This window comes from Xiphophorus hellerii, chromosome 21, assembly GCF_003331165.1.
Source record: "Xiphophorus hellerii strain 12219 chromosome 21, Xiphophorus_hellerii-4.1, whole genome shotgun sequence".
NCBI classification, from domain to species: domain Eukaryota; kingdom Metazoa; phylum Chordata; class Actinopteri; order Cyprinodontiformes; family Poeciliidae; genus Xiphophorus; species Xiphophorus hellerii.
The window spans coordinates 11,969,227-11,994,317 of record NC_045692.1 but is presented as its reverse complement, the minus strand read 5'-3'; the positions used below and the strand labels follow the sequence as shown (position 1 = coordinate 11,994,317).

The window sequence follows — 25,091 nt, the reverse complement described above, 5'->3', positions numbered from 1 at the left end:
TCTGCTGACTGTTGCTTTTATTTTTCAGTAGGACCTGGCACCTGTCACACAAACAATACTACTTTCTCTAATGTCTCTGGTTACCACTCTGCTTGCCTGACCAGCAGTGAAGACTTGCTGACGCACAATCACTGCCACCTGGTCATCTTCAACACCTCAACACAGCCAAGAGGTTCCACTGCCTCCATGCCACACTTCAGTAGCAGGAGTTCATGTATTTTTTTACACTAGTTCTTATTAAATATTAAAATGTTTGGAGACACTGCCTGTAAGCTATTATCCACATAAACTGAAATAAAAGGTTTAACTTTAAGACTGTGACGGATGTTTATGTAGGCTATAAGACGTTTTTTTTATTTTATTTGTTTGTTAAATTTTATTATATTCTGATTTGCTGAAATGCACCTGCATTACTTTATTGTTACAATTAACCTTAAAAATGCGCCATCACGTTCAGCTTTGATTTGAAGAAGGAATAGTTGTTAAATGATTTTTCAGTGATAAACAAACAGTATATACACGGTGTATATACTGTATATACAGTATATAGCTACGTGCATTTTCGTGGGGTACATAGCTCACTTACGCATCGCAGTGTATTATTGTTTTTGTTTTGTTTTTCACTTGTTTCTCGCGCGTGCAGCCGATCCCGCAGCATGCTGTGGTAGAAGTTCACAAAGCGCGCGTGAAAGGCAGCGTGATGGTCGTGGCGCATTGGATCTTTAAACAGTCGGTGCCAAACGCAGAAAAGGAAAGAATCGAAAGGAGGAGGGAGATCACGCATTCACCCCTGCTGACTCTCCATTTGACAGAAGCCAATGCAGAGAGGCGCACTCAGATCACTACAGACAACCTTCTGAGAAAAAACGCCGCATGAAATCCCACCTATTATGTAGGCTACACAACTCGTTTGTCTTTTTTTCTTTCCTCTGGACAATTTTACGCACCCCAGAAGACTAAAGAAAACGCCGCAGAGATGAGTGTTGCGCGGTCTGGTGTGCTTCTGAAGGATTCCCGCTCCTGATATAGGGACCAAAGAGGACAAAACGAGGCTTTTTTTTCTCCCTAAAGAAGATCGCAAATGTGGAGCGATTAGAAAAGGGCTGATGAAGGGACTATTAATCCTTTCAGTGCATCAAAAGCACCAAGGGGCATTAGAAGCGTTTGGATGGAAATCGGAACTGTTTTTGGTTTTATATGAAACTGGTGATTAATTCTTATGAGTTTTTTTTTTTTTCTTCTCTTCAACTTCACAGATTTAAGGAGGTTTTTTTTCTTTCTTCCTTCCGGTAAGAGGTTTTATAAAAGTTGAATTAGCAAGAAAAATCCTTCTCATCTTTGACTTTTTTTTTCTTCAAGTTTTTTCTAAATCTAAATGGAATTAGTTGAGTGTGAAGCCGTTTGTGAAAGAAACAGACATGGTACATGGGCACAGCTTCCTTCACGGTAAGACACTATAACTGAAGCACACTTGCTCCTATGTCTTATTTTTTTCTTTATAGCCTTAACTCAATTTAAAAGGAACACTAAGTATACGAGAAACAAATCAAGCTGAAATCATTTTTTAGCTAAATAATGGTAGGGCTGCATTTTGCAGCCTGCAATTTTACCAGTGAAGGTCATAACATAAGTTCTTGCTGCATGTTCTTTTAAATATTTAAAATTAAAATCAAACAAGTTCAAAAGAGAAGTAATTCTGTTATGTTATTGCGCATGTCTCATACCTATCTTTTGGTTATATTTTGAAAAATCATCTGTAAAAAATCATTGTGTAAAAAAAAAAATAATAATAATAAAAAAATTGTTCACATTGCTGAAGTGAGCCAGTATCAGGAATCTGAACTGTGCCGTCTCAAACCTAAAAAAAAAGGGGGGAAAAGGAGCCAAACAATAAAATATGTATTGTTCTTTCTGATCTTACAGTTGTGGCAAGTCTACTCATACTCGGGTTGTCTGGGGCAACAAAAAAGGATACGGCTACAGGTAATCTCAACAACAAAAATTTATATTTTTATACCCCATATTTATGGTCCTTGCAAAGCTTCATTTATCGCTGATTTGTTTTTGTTTTTTTTGTTTTTTTGTGTGAATCTTTAGTGAAAAACAATTCTGGAGTAAAGCCTGCAGGTCAGTGTGGAGCGTGGGTAAAAGAAGCAGAAGGAGGACTCTTCACCTCCCCCAATTACCCAAACAAATACCCCCCCAACACTGAGTGTGTTTATATCCTTGAAGGTGAATATGATCATGACACACGCAATAGCGGAAATAGAAAAAAACACCAGGTGTTTTAAATATGATTTCTCTCCACCCCCCTACTCTCCCCCAAATAGAGCACTCCTATAGTTTTTATTCTGAGTAAACGTCTAGCAAGACATGCTCATAGAGAATTGTTTTTATGCAGAAAGATGTTTTACCAAAGAGAGATACCATTTATGGTGGGACCAGTGGGGTGTTATGTTAAAATTGACTTTTTGAGCTTTATATCATGTTATAATGTTATTATTATTATTATTATTATTATTATTATTATTATTATTATTATTATTATTATTATTATTATTATTATTTTAATCAAAAACATACCTGGTGGAGTGTTGCTTTGATTCTTTCATGCATGTTTGAGAAATCCTTTAATCTGTCATGGTAGCCATTTGGGGGTGCCTAAGCGCTTGCTCTCACAAAGCTCCTCCTTGCAGCTGCCGTTCCCAGCTGAGCTTCCACCCCTCAGGTCACGCCTCCCACACACAGTTTCTCCAGACTAGTAGCAGCAGCAGTTGACAAACACCTGGTGGTCCTTGTGTCTGCTGAGCTAATTATACAAACTACTTCTTAGTCTAATGCTCCTAAGAATGGTTGTAAACAATGTCATGGAGGAGCAATGTTTTGAGTATCGGAAAGATCACAAGCTTCTTAAAGAGACACAGGCTATTTTCAATGTGTCAAATTGTGATGTCAAGTTATTTTTTTTAGCATTTTTATAACAACTGAACATAACATAGCTAATTGATTGTACTATAAAATGGCACTATGTTTGAGGAAGATACGCAATACTCTCCATTCAACTTCAGTCACACCTGAAGATCCATTTTAAATTAGAATAAAGGCTTTATAATACAACCACTTCCTGTAACGAGATGATGAAAACATGCTGGGTTGAAAAGAGCCCTCAAATATTTTCAAAACCATTTTTTCTGTTTACGCATGTATAGATGTGATCTGTTTTCATATACTATATGTTTTCCTAATTTAAAAAAATTCAATCTGTGTAGAATATTTCATTCTAGGTTTAAGTCACTTTATATTTGTCTAATTTTCAAATGTAAAATACTGATTCAGAAAAATATATATGGCATAGAATTATCCATTTCAAGTTTGATCAGTTTAGGTATTTGGATTGGATGATCAAATCTAGACCAGCTTTCTAAAATAAGTGTAAATTTTCAGTGCCAACAGTTAGCCAGTTGAATATATTCACTTTGTTTAGAAATATCCTTTTTTCTACCAAGTTCACAAAATGCTACCACATAAACAATACAAGAGTGCTGAGCATTTCTTCAGTGCTTTTGTAGCTGAGTTGCAGCATGGCAACTCAAGAACTACTTCCTGTCCTGCTTCAAGAATCTCAAACATACAGGTTATTAATGTTAATACTCAGGTTTATATTCAAGACAAATAACTTAATTGAATACTGATACATTGGTGAGAAAGGTTTTGCTTTGATGAGAAAGATAATTGTGTTTCAATGTCACAAAAAGCTTGTAGAAAATCTCATTACCCCCAAGCTACTTAAACAGCTAGAGTTGTTATCAATATCAATGAAAATATTGACTCTACTGTATGAGATGATACTTTGTGCTGATTACTTTTCAATTTATTTTCCAGCTCCCCCAAGACAGTGCATTGATCTACACTTCGAGGACAATTATTCCATTGAGTCCTCTTGGGAATGTAAATTTGACAACATTGAGGTTCGCGATGGACCGTTTGGCTTCTCCCCGATACTTGGGCGGTACTGCGGTCAGCACAGCCCACCAGATATCAGGAGTAGTGGCCGATACCTGTGGATAAAATTTGTGACGGATGGAGAACTGGAAGGGGTGGGATTTTCAGCAAGTTACAACTTCACAGCAGGTATGTGTGTCTTTTATAAAGCATTGCCATTTGTCATAATTGTTTCTCTGCTTTTATTTCCCTTTTGCTTATAGACTCCAAAAAAAAAAAAAAACATCCCAAAGACCTCAGTCCCTGTGTTGCTTTTCTTGATCTTTTGGAAGATGCTTAATACTTTTAATTCATTGCTCAACCATTGGTACAAGTCATTGGTAAGCTTGCAATAGGATTATCCTGGTACTTTCCTACTTGTTGTTTCTGGCACTGATTGAGAGAAACATCACTATTCTCCAGTTTATAAAAATCCCCTGCATAAACTTTATTCTACATTTTTTACTTCAGTTGCATGTCCCACTTTTGCTTAGCTTTTCTCACTCGACAAATTATGTGGTCTGAGGTAAACAAGGAGGAAAAAAAAGGACCGGGACGACAGGTTTATCTTAATTGAAGTGATGGGTGGGACTCATTTGGGATATCAGGCAGATTCTCTATTTTTTGCGAAAGGCGCTTATCTTTTGTCTTTCTTGTGAGTGAAGGCAAGGTTTTCTAGCCTTCTTTAAACCCATGGACAGGGCAAAATGAAGTGAGAGTGGCAGTTCTCCACTGCATTATGAAGCAGATAAGAAACTCTGGAGAAGTTACTCCACACTAGTGTGACTGAAAAAGTACAATGAAAAAAAAAAAGTGGTTTTGAAATGTCTCTTGTCAATAACTTGATATACGGCAATGTCATTGCCAGCTTATTACTATCCACATCAATCAGAATTATAGAACGTGTTTAGCGGACAGTTTCGTAATTATTATATTCCTTCACCTGCATTTTACTCAGTTTAAAAAAAAAAAACTATAAAATTTTGACTCTTGAGAGGCAAAGTGCCAAAAATCCCAAGGTTGTCTTTCTATGTCTCTTCTGCCCCTTCTTGGGCATAATGCTATTGGGCATTAAGGGTTTGTCAATCGTTTATGTGATGAACATGCTTGGAGTACAAAGACCTTTTGTTCAATAAACATGGAATCACCTTCTGGCTATTGAGGAGAAAGCGGCTGAGCAGAACAGGGGCTAAAGATTTATTGGTAATGACTGCTGTTATTGAGAAATCAGAATGCCTGAGTCCTTTGTGGCAAATTACTATGAAGTGGCACGACTAGTAGCAATGAAATCCGTCCGTTTCAGCCCCTATAAATGTCCCATTGTTATACAGTTGTGTGTTGTGTTTTTAAATGTGATTTAGCAGGAAGGCAAAGAAAACTTATGTTCAGTTTAATGAAATTAATAAAAATCCATCCATTTTCTAATTCATGAACTGCAGTGACAAATAAGCCATACCACTTGTTTGTGCAATGTGCATTTCAAGGATTGTTTCTTCCCTCCGCTTAACTTGGGCGTCTCATCGAAAAAATTGCTGAGAGAAAAGAAAAAGGCCTCTCATCTTGATAGAAAATATCTGTGGCGTATAATTTGCATAATTAAAGAAGATAAAAGTCTTGAATTCACTCGACTTGATACTCTGAAATCTGGGAATATGAATAGTGTCTTACATCTGCAGCTGCTCTCTTAGCAACGCCTTTTCAAACGGCCCTGTGATGAATGGGAATGTAGTGGCAAAGAAAGGCGACATGAATCTGTACCTCTTAGTTTCTTTCCTCAGAAATTTTAGAAACCGTTTTCCTCCTTTTTCTTTAATTTCTTACTTTTCAAAGCTATACGCCCTTAATGACTTTAAATACCAAGTGCTCACAGTGGGCTGTGCTTTAAAATGCAATGGTTTCTTAAAGTTCTTTGGATCTCCACCCCTACAGTGCTCTACCATCCACCAATTACAATCTCACTGACAATGTTTTGTGAAATATTTATTTTGCTGTGTTCTTCCCTGCAAACATCTAACTTGAGAGTTGGAGATTGTATCCTTATATTATTTAGTTTTCTATTAAATAACATAGACACATTGTCTGAAAATTTAAATATTATATGACAGCAATAACAAATTTAAAACTAACCAGAAATGTCAGGCTTCTAAAAAGTATACTCATTTCTCTGTTCTCAATACTTGGTTTGGCCTCCTTTTCCATGAATTACTGCATCAACACACAAGTTTTGGTACCTTTGCCAATGTGGGCAGCCTATTCCTACTGGAAAATGAAATCAGCGTCTCCATAAAGAATGTCAGTAGAAGGAAGGATGAAGTGCTTAAAATGTCATGGTCAATGGCTCTGTTGATTGTGGACTTCAGAAAGCACAGTGGACCAAGACCTGATGACATAGCACCCCAAGTCATCACTGACTGTGAAAGCTTCTCCATGTGGATTGTGTCCCTCTCCACTCTTCTTCCAGACTCTGGTGCCTTGATTTGCAAATGATATGCAAACTTTACTTCTCTGTGAAAAGAGGACTTTGGACAACTGAACAAGATTCCAGTTTCTTTTTCTCCTTGGCCCAGGAGAAAAAATGATTTGAGTGAACTAGCATGTTTTAGTAACTGTGAATTAAATCACAATTTGCATAATTTAAATTAACATTTTTGCCCATTCTGCCATAAACATTCCTTTGTTCAGTGCTGAAAGAATTCTTCAAAATTCAAAACTTCAGTCATAAGAAGTCAAACATTACCTATAATTTGCATTAACAGCCTTTAACTTTTTACAGCACTAACTTGATTTATCCACTAACTTCATTTAACCAACTCTTATCAATTAGGAAGCGGAATAACACATCAGACTATTCCTTTGAGTTAGTCTTAGTTAAGGTTATGTTTTTCTTGATAGACTTCAACTTCACAGGAAAACAAATGTGTTACATTATCTCAGGCACTTTTGCAAGTGCAAGACTTGAATACAGTATGCTCAATAGAGAAATTACAGAACACAGGAACTGTGGTGGAAGTATGCAAGTGTATATGTGCGATCCTAGGGCTATTTGAATATTTGAAAAGCATACTGCTTTTTTGTTGTTCTAGAGCACTTTTACCAGAGAACCCTGTGGATGTTATATTTAGTAATATGTTCCAGCACCTTAAGCCATATTTGCAGAGTCAAACACTGCCACTACTAAAGATACCTCCATGGAGCACTTTGTGAAGGATTTGGGGTGATATACAGTGTCTGTCCCTGGTACTTTAAATATGTTGTCCTAAATCCTACTTGTTTAAAAAGTTTTTATCTCTAAAAATTTAAATCCACCTTTAAAAATTGTATTTAAACGGGTGATTAAAGACATAAAAAGAAAAATCAAACATTTTCATTTATATGGAAAAAATGTCAGAAGAAGTATTACTGAAACTTATCAACACCCTTACGATGTTATGAAATGATTCCTAATAATTAAAAACCTGATCACGACTCGAAATTAAGGTGACTGACTTAAGCAAGAGAAAAAGTCAATCCAAGTTCTAGCTGCACTTTGAAATAAAATGAGTCAAGTGGCATTTAGGATTATGGCTAGAATAGGATATGTGGGCCTATCATCAAGAAGCCAGCATTATGATATTGAGCCTAGATGGGCTCACACTGGGAAATTGGAAATTGAACCATGGAGATTGACTCGTAGCTCTTGGAAGTAACCCACTTCCGCAGCACCATTGCTGTGACTGGATAAAAAGTCAGGAAACTTCTGATTTTCACATCTCCCTCCAAAGGCGTTTGCCAGTGGCAGCCTGTGACATTTCATTGTTTGTGTTTCATTTTGTTTTAATTGTTTTGAACAAACTGTCTCAGATTCCCAGTGGATAAGGACCTTTACCAGACTGTAAAAGACAAAGAGAAAGAGAAAGAGAGAGGGGGAGAAATTTAGGGATTCATGTGATTTATTTGTTTTGTAAGAAAATGTGAGAAAAAAATGTCTTATGTGGTGCTATTATGAGAGGGATTTTGTCTTGTATTGTAATCTTCAGAGAATGTGTGGCAATCCATCCTTAAGAATGTGATTGTTTATCTTGTTGGAATCAGAGGTCAGGTCATTTGGTGACCCACAAACCTGATTCTTAAGGCTCATGAATTCTCTTAACCAGCAGACCCAAGTCAGTTTGTATGCTATAAGCCATAGTGCAGTTCTGTGTTTTTATTTTGTGCTTTGTTGCTTCACCAAGCTTTTCTGGGATGTTAGTTTTCTTCAGGTGCCGCTGTAGGACACCTTGTAAAGTAAATCCATCTTGTTTGCGCATTCCTGCATGATATCCTTGGACACGCTAGCAAAACGGCCAGCCAAGCATTACTGGAGCGCTACCACAAGTGTAAAAGATTCAGCTATCTCAGCCCTTCATAACGACATATATGAGGTCATTTGGAACTGCTGCTGATTTAGGTATATTTGCCATGTGTTGCACCCATAAAACAAAACTATGATTACAATAGCTCTGTGTACTTTTCGTCCTGTCAGATATTTTCTGACCAGAAAAGTTATTTTGTTTCAGTTGACCAGAAGTAGGGGTGGACATGCAAGTGGAGATATCTGGATCCAAGAAATATATGAATGTTACTTTGCTGTATAAATAGTTTAACTGTTGCACAGAGTTCAATTTGGTGTTTTATCAACAATGACTATGGACTGTTCATAGGCAAAGCCAGGGGCTGGTTGATAAAGCTCTATGTCCTTTAAGCTAATGCTGTTTACAACTTGACTTGTGATCAACTGCAGGTTGTCAAGGGGTGGGTTACAAGTTTATATTCATCAGCAAAATCAATCTGTTGTACTATAAAAGCTCTGATTTTAGTTTTGGCTTTAACATGAGGAAGGTTTAGTAAATTGCCATTGGTTATTGTTTTAAAGTAAATGAATTGATTCAAAATGGTTCAGTTTATTTTCTCTCAGTCGGGCTCCAGTGTTGTTCATTTGGTAAACTCAAATCTACTGGTAAAAATTGGAAGGGAAAGGATTCACTTTATAGTTTGAAACTTTTCTGAATGAGCTGGATCAATGTAGTCAATCTCATTAAATCCCAGAACAAAAACACTATAAAAATCCCTCTTTCCAATAATTACTACCATTCTTTCTATTATTATGCTAGATGGGAGGTTTTTTTCCTGATTGTTCAGAATGACATGCCTTGTTCTAAGGGAGTGTCTTTAATTTTCTATGCTACCAGAAAATACCCGAGTTGTTTTCAAAGAGTACACTCTTTCCCATTTGACTTTTTTGCACTCTCTTTAAGCTTTTTTTGTTTTAGAATTCTGTCAGCCTCAATATTAGAAGAGTGACTATGCTCTTATGTATAAAGGAAAGAATAACAGGTGTTAACATTTGAGCTCTCCTTTCTCTCCCTTGTGTTATTGCAAAAAGAGTTAGATATGAGCAAGTTAGCATTGCAATCACACGTCTTACAGCTGTGGAAGAGGTCAGCTTTACCCACTCTCTCCTGACCCATCCCTTTGCTCTTTCTTTTTCAGATAACAGTACTCCTTTTCTTCTCTCACCACCATAGGAGTAGTTTTTCTTTCTTCTTTTTTTAAATGTTTTTTTTAATTTGGCCCACAGTGGCTTTAAATACTGCATTCGGGCCAGATGTGGCACAAGTACAGAATTCTTATTTCATTTTCAGGCAGATTTGGTCCAGACCCGGACCGGATCAGAGCCAAAGCCTTTTTTGCAGGTGTCAGGCAGCCTCATGATCCCAGCCCAACCCGGAGCTGGCGCATGTGCATAAACCCTCTGGTGACTACTATGCGGATCTGGAGCCTTAACGGATTTGGCCCGCATCAGAATGCTGTAGGTTTTGTCTGTGCCTCTACCTGTGTATAGACACAGAGATAGATGTCAGTCTCTGCTTGTCAGTGTTGGGTGCAGCCTGTGTACATGTTTGGTGGGACCAGCTGAAAGGCAAGGCTGTAAAGTGTGGGGGGGTCAATGGTCCCCTGAGACACCCTGTTCCAGCTCTACTGACAATCATCATGTTATCTTAGAAGCTACATTGACATCACTCATGTTGATTGATTTGTAGGTTGGCTCTGCAGTTTCATTTTTAATTTCTGAAATGTTATTTATTAAGGGGACAAACATTTGTTTATTTGGTAAATAATTTGTTTAACTGGTTGCTTGGTTTGTTGAGTTGATTGACTGACTGCACAGTTAGTTTAGTTGGCTAGATGATAGCATGGACTTATTGATTAGATTGATTGTTCAGTTGATTGGTTCAGTTGGTTGGTTGGTTGGTTTTATTCAAATCAGTTAAGTTTATTTTTATATCTTCACTCAGGAAACAACCAAAGCCTTTTGCTGATAGGGTGGCTAATATTTGCTTCTCTTGCTGTTTTAGTAGATTCCACCCAGTTACCCTGAAGATCAGCCAGTAGCTCGGCCTGCCTACCGCCTTGGTCCTCTGTGGCAGTTTGTTAGCCAGGCATGCTGTTCAGCTGCAGATGCTGTGGGAATCAGGGCAGGACACTGTTATCTAGGAATCAGCTGTAACATAAACCATAGGGGAACGGTCACTTAGATTGGAATACTGTGTTTGTATAACATTCCAGATGTGTATTTGCTATGCCCACCTATATGCATCATCTTTATTTCCTGGAAGCTTGTGTGATTCTGTATGACATGTACCCCTTCAATCTGTACTCTTTTTTTTTATCTTTCCTTTTCAAACTTTAACAGAGTACTTCATTATGTTTTAAAGGTGTCAGCTGCAATATATTTTATAGATGATGTACATGGTCTTTATTGTCTGAGTTGCATTGCAATAACCTCAAATTGTCTATTTCTTTAAACATTTTTTCTTTCCCCCCCTTATTCTGCTAAGGGCTGTTTTTCATTAGCGTATCACTGTGGCGTATCCTTGGCTGTCATGCTGAGAGCCCGGCTTTTACCATTAGCAGTCAGACTAAGTTGTGTGATTTATCTATCTGTACATTAGGGGACTAGCCCATTAACAATAACTTAAAGCTGTTTTTACTTGAGAACAGAACAAGTAGTTCCTTTTGTTTTTTTTAGATGACAGTTTTCTCGTTTAAAAAGTAGATGCATTTGCCAAAACAAGCAAATATTCAGAGTATGAATTATCTGTTTTTGGATTCAAGACTTTGCTCCACGATTTTCTTATATGCTTGTTGGCACTGGCTCAAGTTCTACATTCCCAGCTTATCATCTAAGAGCAAATGTTTGATTCCAGAGGGAGCTAAATTACATTTGGCATCAGTGTAATCTAATAGGTAATGGAAAGCGTTTGTTTTGCTGCCAGGAGAATCAAGTCAACATCCAGCAATGAAGGAGGGCAAGACCATGATGGGATTATGAAATATGGGATGTCGGTAATCTACACAACACTTTAGAATTACAAAACAGTCATTGATTTAACCAGACAGCTAAAGAAGTGCATATATTATGCCCCTTCACATAAAATGCAAATGGAAAGAGCAGACTATGTATTTTTATGAAATATCAGCACATTTTGGGCAGTGAGAGTCAAGTTAAAAGATCACAAAGAAGTGTGCTAATGGTTTAATGCATTTCATTTCTACCATATGAGGTTGTATAGATCAAACTTGACTGTGAATTTGTGTCCCGGTCGGTTTTGATTATTTTCCGTTTACCATAAATAAGCAGGTGATCATCATTTAAAAATATAAGAATTATTGTTATCATAAGTGTAACTGAACTTTTCTTTGACTTGTAGCTTTTTTATGCAATAGAAATTACAGGTACGCACATAATAATTTTGTAGAAATATTTCTGTCAGTGTCTAGATTAACTTTTTTGAGAAAGTTAACAATCTAGACATTTGAACATTTGGTTTGAGCAACAGTTGAATCGAGAAAAAAGTATTCAAGTTTGAATGCTCTTGTATAAATGAGACATTTGGTTGTTTTAATTCAATTAAGTTCACTCAGAGAGTCAATTCATAGTACATATCACAAAGCACTTTACAAGAAAAATAAGAAATATATAATATGGACTAATAATTACAAAGCTAAAGTCATCCCGTTACTGTTGTATCTGAGATGCCTCAGTCAATGTAGTGACAGCAAAGAAACATTGACCTATTAGACGGCAGCCCAGCTTTCATGGCCTACGTTCGGATGTAAGGATTGCAGAGTCCATTATTACCTCAACAGGAGGAGTAGATGACTCTCTTGAGGGTCTTTGGATGTTTGATCTTTGGCACTGGTACCACAGAGGTCTTCCACAGTTGTGGTAATTTAACCAGCTTCAGACTTAAGCACATCAGGAGTCTGGAGCTGATCAAGTACCTTGACACTTTGAAGTACAGTATGTGTGTCTCTTTTGATGCACTACAATTTATAATAGTATGTGTATGTATTTCAATCAAAAGTGTGGATTATAATTGTTTCAACTGCATTAAGGTTGTACACATTTCTTTTGCCATCGCATAAGCATCCTGTGACGGCTTGTTCATACAAAATGTTCAACAAACCATCTACTAATGTAATTACAATCAGCTAAGTGCTTCAGATAAATAATAGATAATTTATTCAGAATGTGTCTTGTGCTGTCATGTTGATTTTTAGTTTCAAGTACGTAGCGTTTGAGGGAAGAGTCAGCATAAAGTAGTATGTGACAATATAATGATAGTTTTGGTTAATTCTCCCAATTATTGAGTCGCTATTAAGTCGACTTTGTATCAGACGTGCAAGTGTTCAGTAACAACCAAACAGTGGCGATCAAATTGTATGTGTTGGAGTGTCAGATTTGTAGCCTAATTCTTTAATGATTTTGTCTGCCTGTGCCATTGAACTGAAAGGTAGATACACAGTTGTGAAATGAGGGCATAAGTACTCATTGCCTGTTGTTATGTTATTATTGGTAAACACTCTTTATTTTTACAGCTTAGAAAGTGCTATTGCCTGTGGTTGTTATGGTGCAGAGGGTCCAAGAGGTCCATAGACCACCAACCGTACATCAGTTGAGTCCACCTAGTCAATTAGGGCCATCTTCTCCCAATGACAGATTAGAGTATTTTTTGCAGACTGCCCAGAGCAAGGACCTGGAAGAGTCAGGAAGTCGATCATGTGAGTTCATCTCCGTTTTCCCCCCAAACAAACACCAATAGCCTTATAAACAGCATGGCCTCGCTGGCATTTCATTTTCCATTTGGCAAGCTCGATTAATCACAGCACTTCTATATAATGCAACGCACATGGCCACCCACCGTTACTGGCTCTCATTATTCCCCCACGCGGGAAAATGTACAGCTAGGGGCAACTGAGGCAGAGAAAGAGCAAGGAGACCATTCTGGCACTGCAGATTCTGAACAAATGAGGGATAAAAGTAACAGGCCAAACAGGACAGGAGACAGAGAAGGTAGAAAAGAAAGAGGGACTCAGTGATACTCGGAAAGATGTGGGTTGAAGCGAGTGGGTTATGGCTAAGCTGTGAGGAGGACTGATAAAAGACTGGGACTGTTCCACGTCCCCTCAAGGCGCTGCTTCTATCTGCATATTCATTGAGCTGACACTGGCTTTTCTCCCCATCGTCTATGAAAGGATGCCAAGTGGCTTTTACCTAGTGGCTTCTAATAAGCCTCTATGTCTAACATGCACGCAAATCACTCATCAAGATACTTAGGAACAAATATTTGCTCCCTTGGTTTCTAAAAAAGTGGTGTCAAACAGGTTAAAATACTAAAAAAAAACCGCTTTATCTGTTGTGTGTACATAGCTCTGCATCACAAAAACATCACTAGATTTAATGTTTTTCTAGCAGCCTTGTGACTGTTAATGTCTACGATTGAGAATGAGACATGCTGACATTATCTTCTTTCATGCATGTCGTCTGATTGTTTATCCCTTCTGTTCAATAGAATATTTGATCTGCCGCAGAGGGCTAGAACAAATATTAGGAAAAAAAAACTTTGGTGTAAATGCAGATGTTCTCTTCATTAATCAAGTGTTTTTAATAATTAGACCAAAACACATGTTAGAGATTTTAATGCCAATTCCTGATCCAGGATTTTACAAGGATCTCATTTGCCAAAGTACCCTCCTCTCTGTTAGGAGGCAATTTTGCTGCTCTGTTTATGTCTGGCCTCTCTTCCTCTTGCCCTGCTGTCCCCTTATGGCAACCAGGAGTGAGTTTTCAAATGTTTGCTTATCTGTTTCATATTTGTGTGTCAGAACCTTCAATGTGGGATTTCCAAAAGACTGCCAACTTTCACAAATTCAGCATTTTTCACAGCAGATAGAATTGGATTATTCAAAAGGATAAAACAACAGTTTTGCTGTAATGTGCATATTTTTCATGCTACCTGGTGACTGCCAGTTTCAGTGAAGTGACAACATGAATGAACAGCTGACATTCAATTCAATTAAGTTTTTTTTATATAGTACTGATTCACAATGAACGAACAGTTCTAATTTATTTACATTAATATATAGTCATTCAATCCAAACAACTGCAAAACTGTTTTTATCACTTCTTCCTATGAGTATCCTATTTTCTGCATTTAAAATAAGATTTTTTTTTTATTCTGGACAATCATGTTTACAGTAAAAGATATAATTTCACAGGATGAAGGGCATCTTTATTTGCATTACTAAGCCAAACAGTTCTATTTGGAAAATCAACTGACTCGGCACTCTCTAATGATCACTCCGATTGCTCTCTGTGTGATCAATAAATGTAGAGAGGTCCTTTTCAACAGCTATCATTTCATCGCAATATTTTTTTTAGTCTTATGTCTACAGCAAGGACATTTCTTACCAAAGATTGGAGTCTGGCTGGACTTTAGCTGGAAGGAGACTACTTAAATCTGTATGCTGCTCCTAATCCCCTCACACAAACACAGCCACACACTCTGGACCTCCACACTGCAGCTACATCTCGGCTCTCAGATCAAAAAATCCTTTTCATTTTGTACTTCCAGTTTGTTTCATGGAGCGATGTTGATTCTACGTTTGTGTGCTGGCAGTAGAAATGTCCTTTTTTCCTGCAGTGAACAGGAAAAGGATAAGGTGACCTTGCTGGGTATTAGAGCTTTTTTCCTTTTTTCTGGAATACACTTGTGAAATGCTGCTTTACTTTGTCAAAATTTATTTTTAAGAAATAGAAATAGCCTCCTGTACATTGTACTATTTTAAATATTCAGGCATAATCTATTTGAAGCTTGCTCTGGTAGGATGTAGAATTCTAGTGAGATTGAAAAGACTATCTACTTTTAGATAACTGTGTGCTACAAAGACATCATTTCCTTTCTTCTAAATTAAAAACGTAGAAGTTGAGCTGGTGGAACATGGTTTTGAATTTTGTGGCCCAGAAGGCAAGAAAGTTTTCTAAGTATTTTAAAAAGTTGTGTCTTTTGTTCTCTAGTTATCTGAAAATTGTCTGCAAATGAAAAGTGAAAACCTTTGCATGTTCTTGTAGGGTTTAATACAATCAAATTGTGAAGAGTTTTTTTCCACTGCAGATAGAACGTAATTTCCTTTATCTCTTAGTACACATCAATGAAATGCACATCACAGTAATACTGGTGAATTCACAAAACCACAGAACAGAGCGAGGTAAGAAAGACCTGAAACATAATCACAGGGTTGAAAATCAGACAGAGAAATAAAGAAAAGCTTGGAGATGAGAGGAGAGATTAGAGTTAAACACTGCCAGATACGAGATCGTGTGTTTTTTGCTCATAGGGAGGGACTGGCTGATCAGGAGGGTCTTTTGAGGCATTGATTTTATCGTGCTCTGAAGTGCAAGGCTTTGTGGAAACTCTACATTGTGGTTTGAGTGAAAATGCTCAAATTGTGAGGCTAGAAAGAAGGGCTTTGAGGTGGCTTAAACTTTCATTTGATGGTGTCTCCAACTGTGGAGGCTTTAGCTCTTTATGCCCCAGCAGTGGATCTCTTGACACACCATTTGTCAAACATCAGTCTTCCTATAAACATAAAGAGAGCATAACTTATTTTGAGTAGTAATTGCGATCTTTTGTTGTTAAACATTAAATAATGAGCAGTGCTTCTATTTAACAAATAAGACAAAACAATAAAGCTCACATCTCCATGGGTTAAGATGACTAAAAAAAAGGTGTCTGCAGTAGCATGAGGGAAATATTTTAAGAATGGCGGTGTGCCTGCTCTTGAGACTACTCTAACTTCTTTTAAAGGTTAATCAAGCCACCAGTCTGACAGTACTAACAATGTAATCAGCTTTTTATGCAAATGCCATCCCCCTTCAAACTCTTGGAAGCTCTATTGTTAACTTATTGGACTGCAGGAAGGATCCAAGAGCCTTTATTGCCACATCAGTTGAGTTCACAAAGTCAAAAAGGATTGGAGTTCCTAATAACTTTGGCTGATCCCATGCAGAAGATGTAATCTTACCAGCTAGTTTTGCACTGGGACATGTCTAAAATTTCTTCTAAAGATGGTGTCCTCATCAAATGTCTGAACTACCACACCTTTCTTCTCATCTATTTAAACAAACAGCCAATTTACATCTATTGGAAATCTCATTCTTTCAGTCCTCACCCACAGATCATGAATTTAGGTGATGGACAAAGATTGGCTGGCCAAAATATTTAGGTTCCAATTGCCTTTATTGAATAGCATATATGGAGGAAACATGTAAGAGAGAGAAGGGGAACAAAGGCTGGAAATGCCCTTTGACTGGGAACTGAACCCAGCACAACCATCTCAAGTACTAAAGCTTCTTCACATGGTGTACATGCTCTACCAACTGAGCCAAGCTGTGCCCAAGGCTTTACATTTCAACTCTGCTTTCTCTTTTCTTTTTTTTCTCCGAAGAGTTTTTGTGGCGCTAGTGGCTCGTATTTTTTGTGACAGTAAGCAGACAGGAAAGAGGGCGAGGAGAGGGGGGAGGACATGCGGCAAAGGTCGCCGGGACCGGGAGTCGAACCCACCCACCACAGCACGCCCCTCAACTCTGCTTTTTCTTTACCATGACAAACTGGTACAGCATCTGCCATCATCTGTCTTTAAATCGGACACTATCTTTTAACTGAACTCTAGGCAAGACAACTGCACAACTTTACTTTGGGTACCAGCTAATTTCTATTTACACTTCTTACACATTGACATAAAATGTCTGAGTTGTACAGAGGATACTACTAAATAAATTACAATATGGCTCAAGGTCAACAAAGTCTGTGTGGCAGAGTGGCCATCTTTAATCCTGTAGAAAATGTGTGAGATGATTTCAAAATTTGTTGATGACCAAGACGGCTTACAAAACCAGTAACACCGGTTCTGCGGGGAGAAATGGGCAAAAATCCCAGCATGCTTTTATAAGAAGCTAGTCAAAGTAAACTCAAAATACCTGTCTGAAGTCATGTAGTTTAAAAGGCAATTCTATCAAATAGTATGAAATTTGGATAGTCTGATCAAAAAATGTCTGAAAGTTTTAAAAAAATGTATTCTTGCACTTAGGAAAGAGAAATAATGTTGGCAATCCCACCTGACTTAAAACAGTACACCTTTAGTATGGAACATATTATGATTCTTTTTATACAGTGCACAGTAAATTAATAACTGATTATAACTATAACTTCTGTAGAAATTATTTTGAAATTATATTATTTGATTTTTTAAATTTTTAAATAATTTTTTCTTGGTATTCTTACACTTTTATTAGGAGATGTGTCCCCTCCTGGAGCAACCTTATTATCAAACTTATTCCTCAGGAGCTCGTAGCCTGACAGTTTTTGCAAGAAAGAGAGTGAGAGAGCTGAAGGAGAGATGATGACACCCTAATATGGTTTATCAAAGTCAACCTGAATACTCCAACAGTCTGGGCCTAAACATCAAAGCCTTCTCTCCACTCCGCTGCCCAGCTACACTGGGTGTCCATCAAACACTGAAGCAGGGAGAAGCCCCAATTGACTAAATTGGATGGTGGAAATATGTGTATTCTAAGGACAGCCATGCTGATGACGGTCCTATTTCAACCAGTTACAGCGACTATGAATAAACCTGACATCTAAACGAATTATGTGGCAGGTGTTGCAAGAAGTCCATCAAAGTTGGAAACTAAAAAAAAAAAAAGACAGAAAGAAGCCGTCTTAATTTGCAGAAAATGTCAGGATGTGGGAAAGGTCTAGTTTGACATTTTATGGCATGCTATTGATTCAAGAGAAGATGAAAGGAAATGCTGTATGATATAATTTATCATTCAGGGCTCTTAATTCCCTCTGACACACATTGAGAAATAGACAGTCTTTTTGAATGCTGTGAATCTGACCAACAGGGTTATTCTCCCTAGGAGATCAGAGTGTTTCTTCCCATTTTTATTAGACTTCAAAGGTTACATAGAGGGATAAATTGAGTGCATGTACAGTATGTATAATTCATCCTCCTGATAACTGTGGCCACACTTTAATCCATCATGGATCTGTGTGTTTGTGCATACGATTCTCTGTATACTCGTCCTACTTGATAGCTCTTCCAGAGTAATATTTGTATATTCTCCTTACAATTATGCATATAAATCGGATTTGGATTTCCAGGTAAGTCATGGAAATCCATTATGCAATTTGCACTTTGTGTTTACTGCAGGTCACAGAACAAAAACATATATTTGCATAAAAGTGCTCATGCATCTCTTGCATAGTAACCTGTGTCACTGGAGCCTTTCTATTTTGTGTCTTATAAATGGATATTTCTTGTTAAGACTGGGCAGCAAATAGAAATGGATTTTGTTATTATGCTGCTGCTCAGGGAGATTACGGTCTCATTTCTTGGATGTATTTATGGGTGTAATGATGTCCAGAGCGGTGGGGGTGGAGGGGTAAAAGTAAGACAAAAGGATCATATTGACTGTGCACTGCGGCTTGGAATCAAAGGGAGCAGGAAGCAAGTGATGCAGTTTTAATCACTTTGTTAGAGGTATTTCCCCACAGTCCTTATAATATTAAGCTAAATGAGGCAACTCACAGAGAGGATTTTAACTAATTGCATGTATTTTAATGTTCTGAATGGAGAACCTTTTGAAGCAAAAATCTGTAGTGGACCGATCCTGCTGCCTTTATGAATGGATGAATGAATAGTTTTTATTAATCCCAAAGAGAAGTTTAGTCATAGAAACTACATCACATTGCATTACATTTGCTGTGTTGTAGGGGTCTTCAGAACTATCATCAACTTTGATCTCACGCTTCCTCTAGCAACTATCTCTGTCACATCAATCAACACGTTGCATATGGTCCTCATGCGCATGCACACGTTCAGTTGCTTTTTTTATTCAACTAAAAAAAATCAGCCAGGAATCTTATTAGTGAACTGTCTACAAGAATGCAAAAACAATTTTCTTTTCATCACCTGTTTCATTCAAATCTTAACATAGATTTAGAATTATTCAAATACCATCCACTATCAATGTCATTCCACTTACCTTTTCCATCCATATGGGTAAATCCATACCATCCATCCATATGGGTATATCCATACCCATATCTGAGATTCAGTTACGGGTTCAGGACAGAATTTCAGATGTTCCTCCCCACAGTGACACTCCTCAGTTAATTCTGGCAGATCCCATGGAATTCCCAGCTTAGAAAAATAATACTTCCAGTGAATTCTGCTGTCACTTATGAACAAGATACTGTGGATGGAGCAATCTATCTTTTTCCAGTTACCATGTATGCCCTCAGCTGACACTTCCCGGTCATCTTCCCCTTCCCAACCACTTCACTCTTGGCAGCAAACCACTTCAGTGCATGCTGAAGCTTATGTTCTAAAGATGCCAACAAAATTGCAGCATTTGCCAAATCCTGAGGTTTCTAAACCATGCATCTGCATCTCCAAGCTGTGCCCGAGATCCTGTCTATAAACACCAAGAACAGGCTCAGCAACAAGTAACAGCCCAGAAAAAGTCAAACTTGCTCTGCAAATAAGCTTGACTTTGAGCTAAGAATATGGACAGCTCTTCACTTGAGTATACAGGGACTAAGTAGCTCTTAAAAGCATTTCTGGCATGCTCATGCTGCACCGCCAGAAAATGCTTTGGCTAAAATTCTTCCCCAAATCTGCATGTTGATAGAACAGCAATTATGTTAGGGTAAAGGCACTTATATTCTCATTTTTCTCATTTACTTCACTTTTAATTATCAAATGTTTGACACCTTCATACCAAATCAAAGCAGCAGCTTCAGAAAAATGTGCTCAGTCCAACAGTGCAGCACTCAAGACTCAATATTCTCATTAGTTCATATCATTACAGCTTAATGTGCTAATTTCCTTTGTAAAAATGCATGTACTGTGCATGTAGTGTAAGCACAACTCCTGGGGTCTAGAGCCTACAGGAGAAATGCTGATAAAATCTGCACATGTACACCAACACCTTAACTGTATAGTTATTGATTGCTCCTCCCTGTTTTGCTGAGACAGATGCTTTTTCTCTCAAGTTGGCTATAGAGCACTTGGCAGGTTGCTGGTTTCTTGCAAGAAATCTATCCTTCATCAGCAGACACACAACCATTCATCCAAACACACTCTCAACTTTACCTGAAGTATTCACTTCACCCATTGCACCCATTGCACTTTTTTGCTGAATGTGTCCATGTTCTGTGTATTAAATTAGTCTTCTTCCCCATCATTCTGCTCCCATCAGGTGCAGTTATTCCCCATCACCACCCTGTTCATTTCTTTGATCCTGTTTAGTGGTCTGTATAGTTTCACTTCCCTCTTACTCTCCAGCCCCTGTCATTTTACTCCCAATCTTTCCTTCACCTCTTTCTGCTTCAGAACTCTTTCACATCCTTGCCTCTTTCCTTTCCTTGACAGTTAGGACAGATTTTACTCCCCTGTGTTGGTGTCTTTATGTGTGTCAGGCTGTTATTCATGTCAATTTGCTGTGGACAGGTTCCGTGGCTCTGAGTGCCATACAGGTTAACTGGCTGACTTTCACAAACCAGATTGTTTATTGGCAAGATGGTATTATTTGTTTTTATGTTGAATCATTTGACTGAAATTAATTATTTATTTGTCCAATGTAACTTTTAAAAGCACATTTTAAATGTATTTCTATGTTTCAGAAATTAGTTTACTTTTTTTCTAGTGTTTCACTGATAGAGAGCCATGATATGATAAAAAGTGTGACCAGATGTTAATTTGTTTACTTCTTTTGTCTCACAGAGTGGAATCTAAGTGGAACTTGCTCCTTTTGATGATAAAGTGTCTTGCCATTGATCTTGCTTTTACTAAGAAAAGGACAGTATTTATTTTGGCCAAAAAGCAGAAGAAATCTGTGAAGCCATAAATTAAGGCTTAAGTAGGTAGGCCTGTCTTGTTTATTATTATTATTATTATTATTATTATTATTATTATTATTATTAGTAGTAGTAGTAGTAGTAGTAGTAGTAGTAGTAGTAGTAGTAGTAGTAGTAGTATTGTACACATTATGCTGCCAAAGGTGCTGCAATGCTAACCTTTACATGTGCACACACAAAACTGATGGGTTTAGTATTTTTAATTTCTTTATTGTTACATTTATTATTTAATTCATTTTTTAAAAATAATTTTAATTACATATGTTTAAAAATATGTATCTTTTTTTTTTTTGCTCTTTGGCACAATGGCTAGGTTCTGGAGGCCATTTTTTTCTCATTGAGAGATATTTAATAGTGATTCTGCATGACAGCACAGTTGTCAGCACTGTTAACTTGCATCTAAAGATACTGTTCAAATTTCAGGTGGGATTTGCAAGGAGTTTGCATGTTTTCTCTGTGCAGGCATGGCTGCTCTCTGGGTGGTGTGGTTTCCTTCCAGGTTTTAAAAACATGCATGCCAGCTAGGTTAAGTGACTCCTCTAAATTGTCCTTAGGTATTTTGTGTACTTTCATGGTTGTTTGTCCTGTGTGACTCTGTGTTGACCTGTGATGGACTGGCAGGCTGTCTCGCTTGCTTGAACACCTTGTGCTATTTGTATTCTGCCTCCTGCCCATTGTCCTCTAGAGATAGGCACTCGTGACGTGGCAAGTGACTATAAAAAATGTATGGTTGGATATTTAGTAGAGAAATAACAGTACAAAGTTTGAATTTATTGATCTCCTGAAAGTTCCCCATTCTGTTTGTAGAAACAGTCTTCCTGCAAACCAGAAAATCAGGTTTGCAAATCCAAATTATAAGGCTTAATCTTGTAATTTCTTTGTATTTTCCTCCATGCACAGCCCTTCTAAAAGTGTTGTACTGTTGAACCATGATAGAAATGGTTCTACTTGTTCTGGCAGCAGGAGGTGATGAGCTGATTACTTGTCATGTCAGGACCATACAGTGTAGTCTTCACTGAGCTCAACAAAGGGAGCAGAATTCTGCTGCATCTCATATGTTTGTGATAATTCCAACTCAGTTTGGTCTATGTTTTATTGTAAATATCAGGAATGGTTCTTTTTGCTCTTACAAACAACAAGCAGGCACTCCTATGTAAGGTTTATTTCTTGGTACATTTTTGATCAAATAAGCCCAACAAAACGGCAACCTTGAAAAATGATTATTATACATACGAATTGCACAAAGGCTGCTTTCAGAGGAAAGGAAAATTATCACACTGTTTCAAGCTACTTTCAAAGTTTAATATTTTGCTGAACTAATGTGTGAACTGTCATTCCTTTCTAAAGCTCTCACTTCATTAAAATCCAATAATAAAAATGATTTACTCAGCTTAAGCAGTACTTCAGTTGTAAATTATTTTTTTGTGGGGGGAGGTCCTTGTTGCTCTCAGCAGACTACTTAGTATCCACCAACGTGAAATCTGACCTGTTGAGTAATTTGGTCGTAGGAACTGCAGTTGGAACAGCTTAACCCACAATAATCTCCTCATCTGGCACAAGTGTCTGTGTCAAGCTGGGTACATTTCTCTCATCCATTTGAATCTATCACAAGTGTACAAAGTCTGATTTGGCCTGTGTGAAATAATGCATGCTTGAAAAGGATGAATGATCATAGCAGGTGTCAAAAGTATTTTGGTCTAATGCCTCGGGGCTGAGGGAAAATTGGACAGATCTAGCTGTATTTATTTATTCATGTTCAGATTTGGCAGATATAGTAAAAACTATGTTGCAGTGCTTCTTTGCTGTAGTTCTGTTGCTTACTGAAGATCCTTATGGCTTCTGCTAAGAGCTAGTGCTTGGCTAGCTTCCTGTTGCCTTCTTATTGTGCTGGTGGCAGGGAAAGAAATGTTACTGCCAACTAGGCCTTAGTCTTCCTCAAAGCAGCACTTATGTGTTTTTTTTTTTTTGAGTACTATGATGTTAAATGAGGTTGAATGAAATTCTAACTCTCTCACCTTTATTGGTAAAAATGGAAGGGTGAATTAAAGAAGTGGCAATGCACCCCTTTTTATATGATTTTTTAATAAGTGCACATTTTAATTGAGTGTTTTAAGCCATAACCATCTAGCAAACTGAAAACACAGACTATGACTGCTGACAATAGGGATAGGCAATATTGCATCAATTACCCTGTAGTGTTGAAAATAATGACCACCACAGCAATAAACTTTCAATAACACCCTTTTGATGTGTAGAAACACCAAAAACAATAATCTTTTTTTTTGTTTTTGTTTACTGTTAGTTTCATTAAAACGTAACTAAATACTTTCTGTGTGTTTTGCAAATATGATTAGACATAGTCTTTATAATTGGTCTAATTATTCAGGCAAAATTATGTATTTGCTAATGATTTTTTTTTTCTTTTTATTTCCACCGATCAAGCATAACATTATAACCAGCATAAACACCCTGACTAACACGTGCTTGTGGAGAATCATTACCTTATTTAGTCATGTGAACTAACAGTAACTTGTCTGTTGGATTTGGCGACATGAAAGTTACTTCCCATTATTCAGCCCTTTCCTACATTACATTGGTCTTTGTTTACCAATGTTTCCTTAGACCACTTTTAATAGATACCGACTCCTGCAGACTGGAAATACCTCACAAAAACTGGAAAATGTAGCAAATCTGTCAACCTGGACCTGTGAGGTGCATCATCCTTCAGTTAATCCATAGTCTCTTTTTGACAGACTCCTAGGAATCAAGTAAGTAGATCCCAAAAAGTTTATAGAAATGAGAGCTAACTCCTGTCTTTGGTGTCATTATGTATACTTAAGCAACACAGCAGGAATTTTATCAACACAGTCACAGTGAGCACTTGTTATTGGTGCCGTAAGAGCACACAGTTATTTACAGATTCATACATTCTAATCTAATGCAGAACTGGTTCCAATTGTGCCCTCACAAGCTTATAATACAAAACGCATAAACAAAGACCAATATAACATTGAATTAAAATGTTTGATGACATTTTTATGAAGTGAAAATTATTCTGTTTCCTATTGGTCTTTATTTGTCTCATAGAATGCACAGTATAGTTTCTGTGCATAGTTTGTCAAAGTGGGACTGTATTTCACTGACACTCAGATACACATTTATGAAGGCTATTCACAGACGTTTAAGTGATTTGGATGTCATTAAGGAACCGTGTTGTCTACATAATCTGCTCTCCAGCTTTGATTTACCTTTACTTGTCATAAGTTACTTACATAAGATTACCTTTTTACATAGAAATTGTCGATGAAGGATGTCCCAAATTGCTTGTCAAAACATTTATTATAAAGCAGAAACTGGCTACCTGGCTAATCCCACTTTCCAATACTTGTTTGTTGTAAGAATTTACAGTAAGTAAAAAAATGTGTACTTTCACTGCATGGCTTGTGAAGTAGCACAGTACCCTGTAGGTTTTATACCCTTTATAATCTGGCTCACAGTAAAAGAAAAGACTGTACCAGTTGCTGTATCTTCCAAATGTCAAGTGACCTCCTCTGCTTTCCAATTAGAGTGATAAGATGAAGAAACAGGAGAACTTTATTCTTTAAAATTAGTTTGTGCATAGTCAACGGGATCCTTGGTGAAATGTCTTTTGAATTATCATCCAATATTTTAAAAATTACATAAAACAAAAATAAAAAATAACAATGTGGAGTAAACATGCTAGTGTTTTCCTAGACCTTAAGTAATCTTCTCCACATGAAAACAGAAGCAGGGTGTAGTCTTTTTTTAGTGCCATTTTTTATCACCTTGTTAAAATAAAAA

General features: G+C 37.3%; 1 protein-coding gene across 4 annotated transcripts in view; it reads left to right on the top strand.

Moving 5' to 3' along the window:
- Positions 1–627: 627 nt before the first annotated feature.
- neto1l (neuropilin (NRP) and tolloid (TLL)-like 1, like) overlaps positions 628–25,091 on the top strand; it is a 71,892-nt gene continuing 47,428 nt past the window's right edge. For 2 of the 4 annotated variants that reach the window (XM_032551684.1, XM_032551682.1), the window contains exons 1-4: positions 638–1,446; positions 1,924–1,983; positions 2,098–2,232; positions 3,883–4,131. In XM_032551684.1, coding sequence (XP_032407575.1) covers positions 1,419–1,446; positions 1,924–1,983; positions 2,098–2,232; positions 3,883–4,131 — 472 coding nt within the window. In that variant the 5' untranslated portion in view covers positions 638–1,418. Of the gene's footprint in view, positions 1,447–1,923; positions 1,984–2,097; positions 2,233–3,882; positions 4,132–25,091 lie in introns of all 4 variants that reach the window. The other 2 variants (XM_032551685.1, XM_032551683.1) reach the window with 2 other exon arrangements.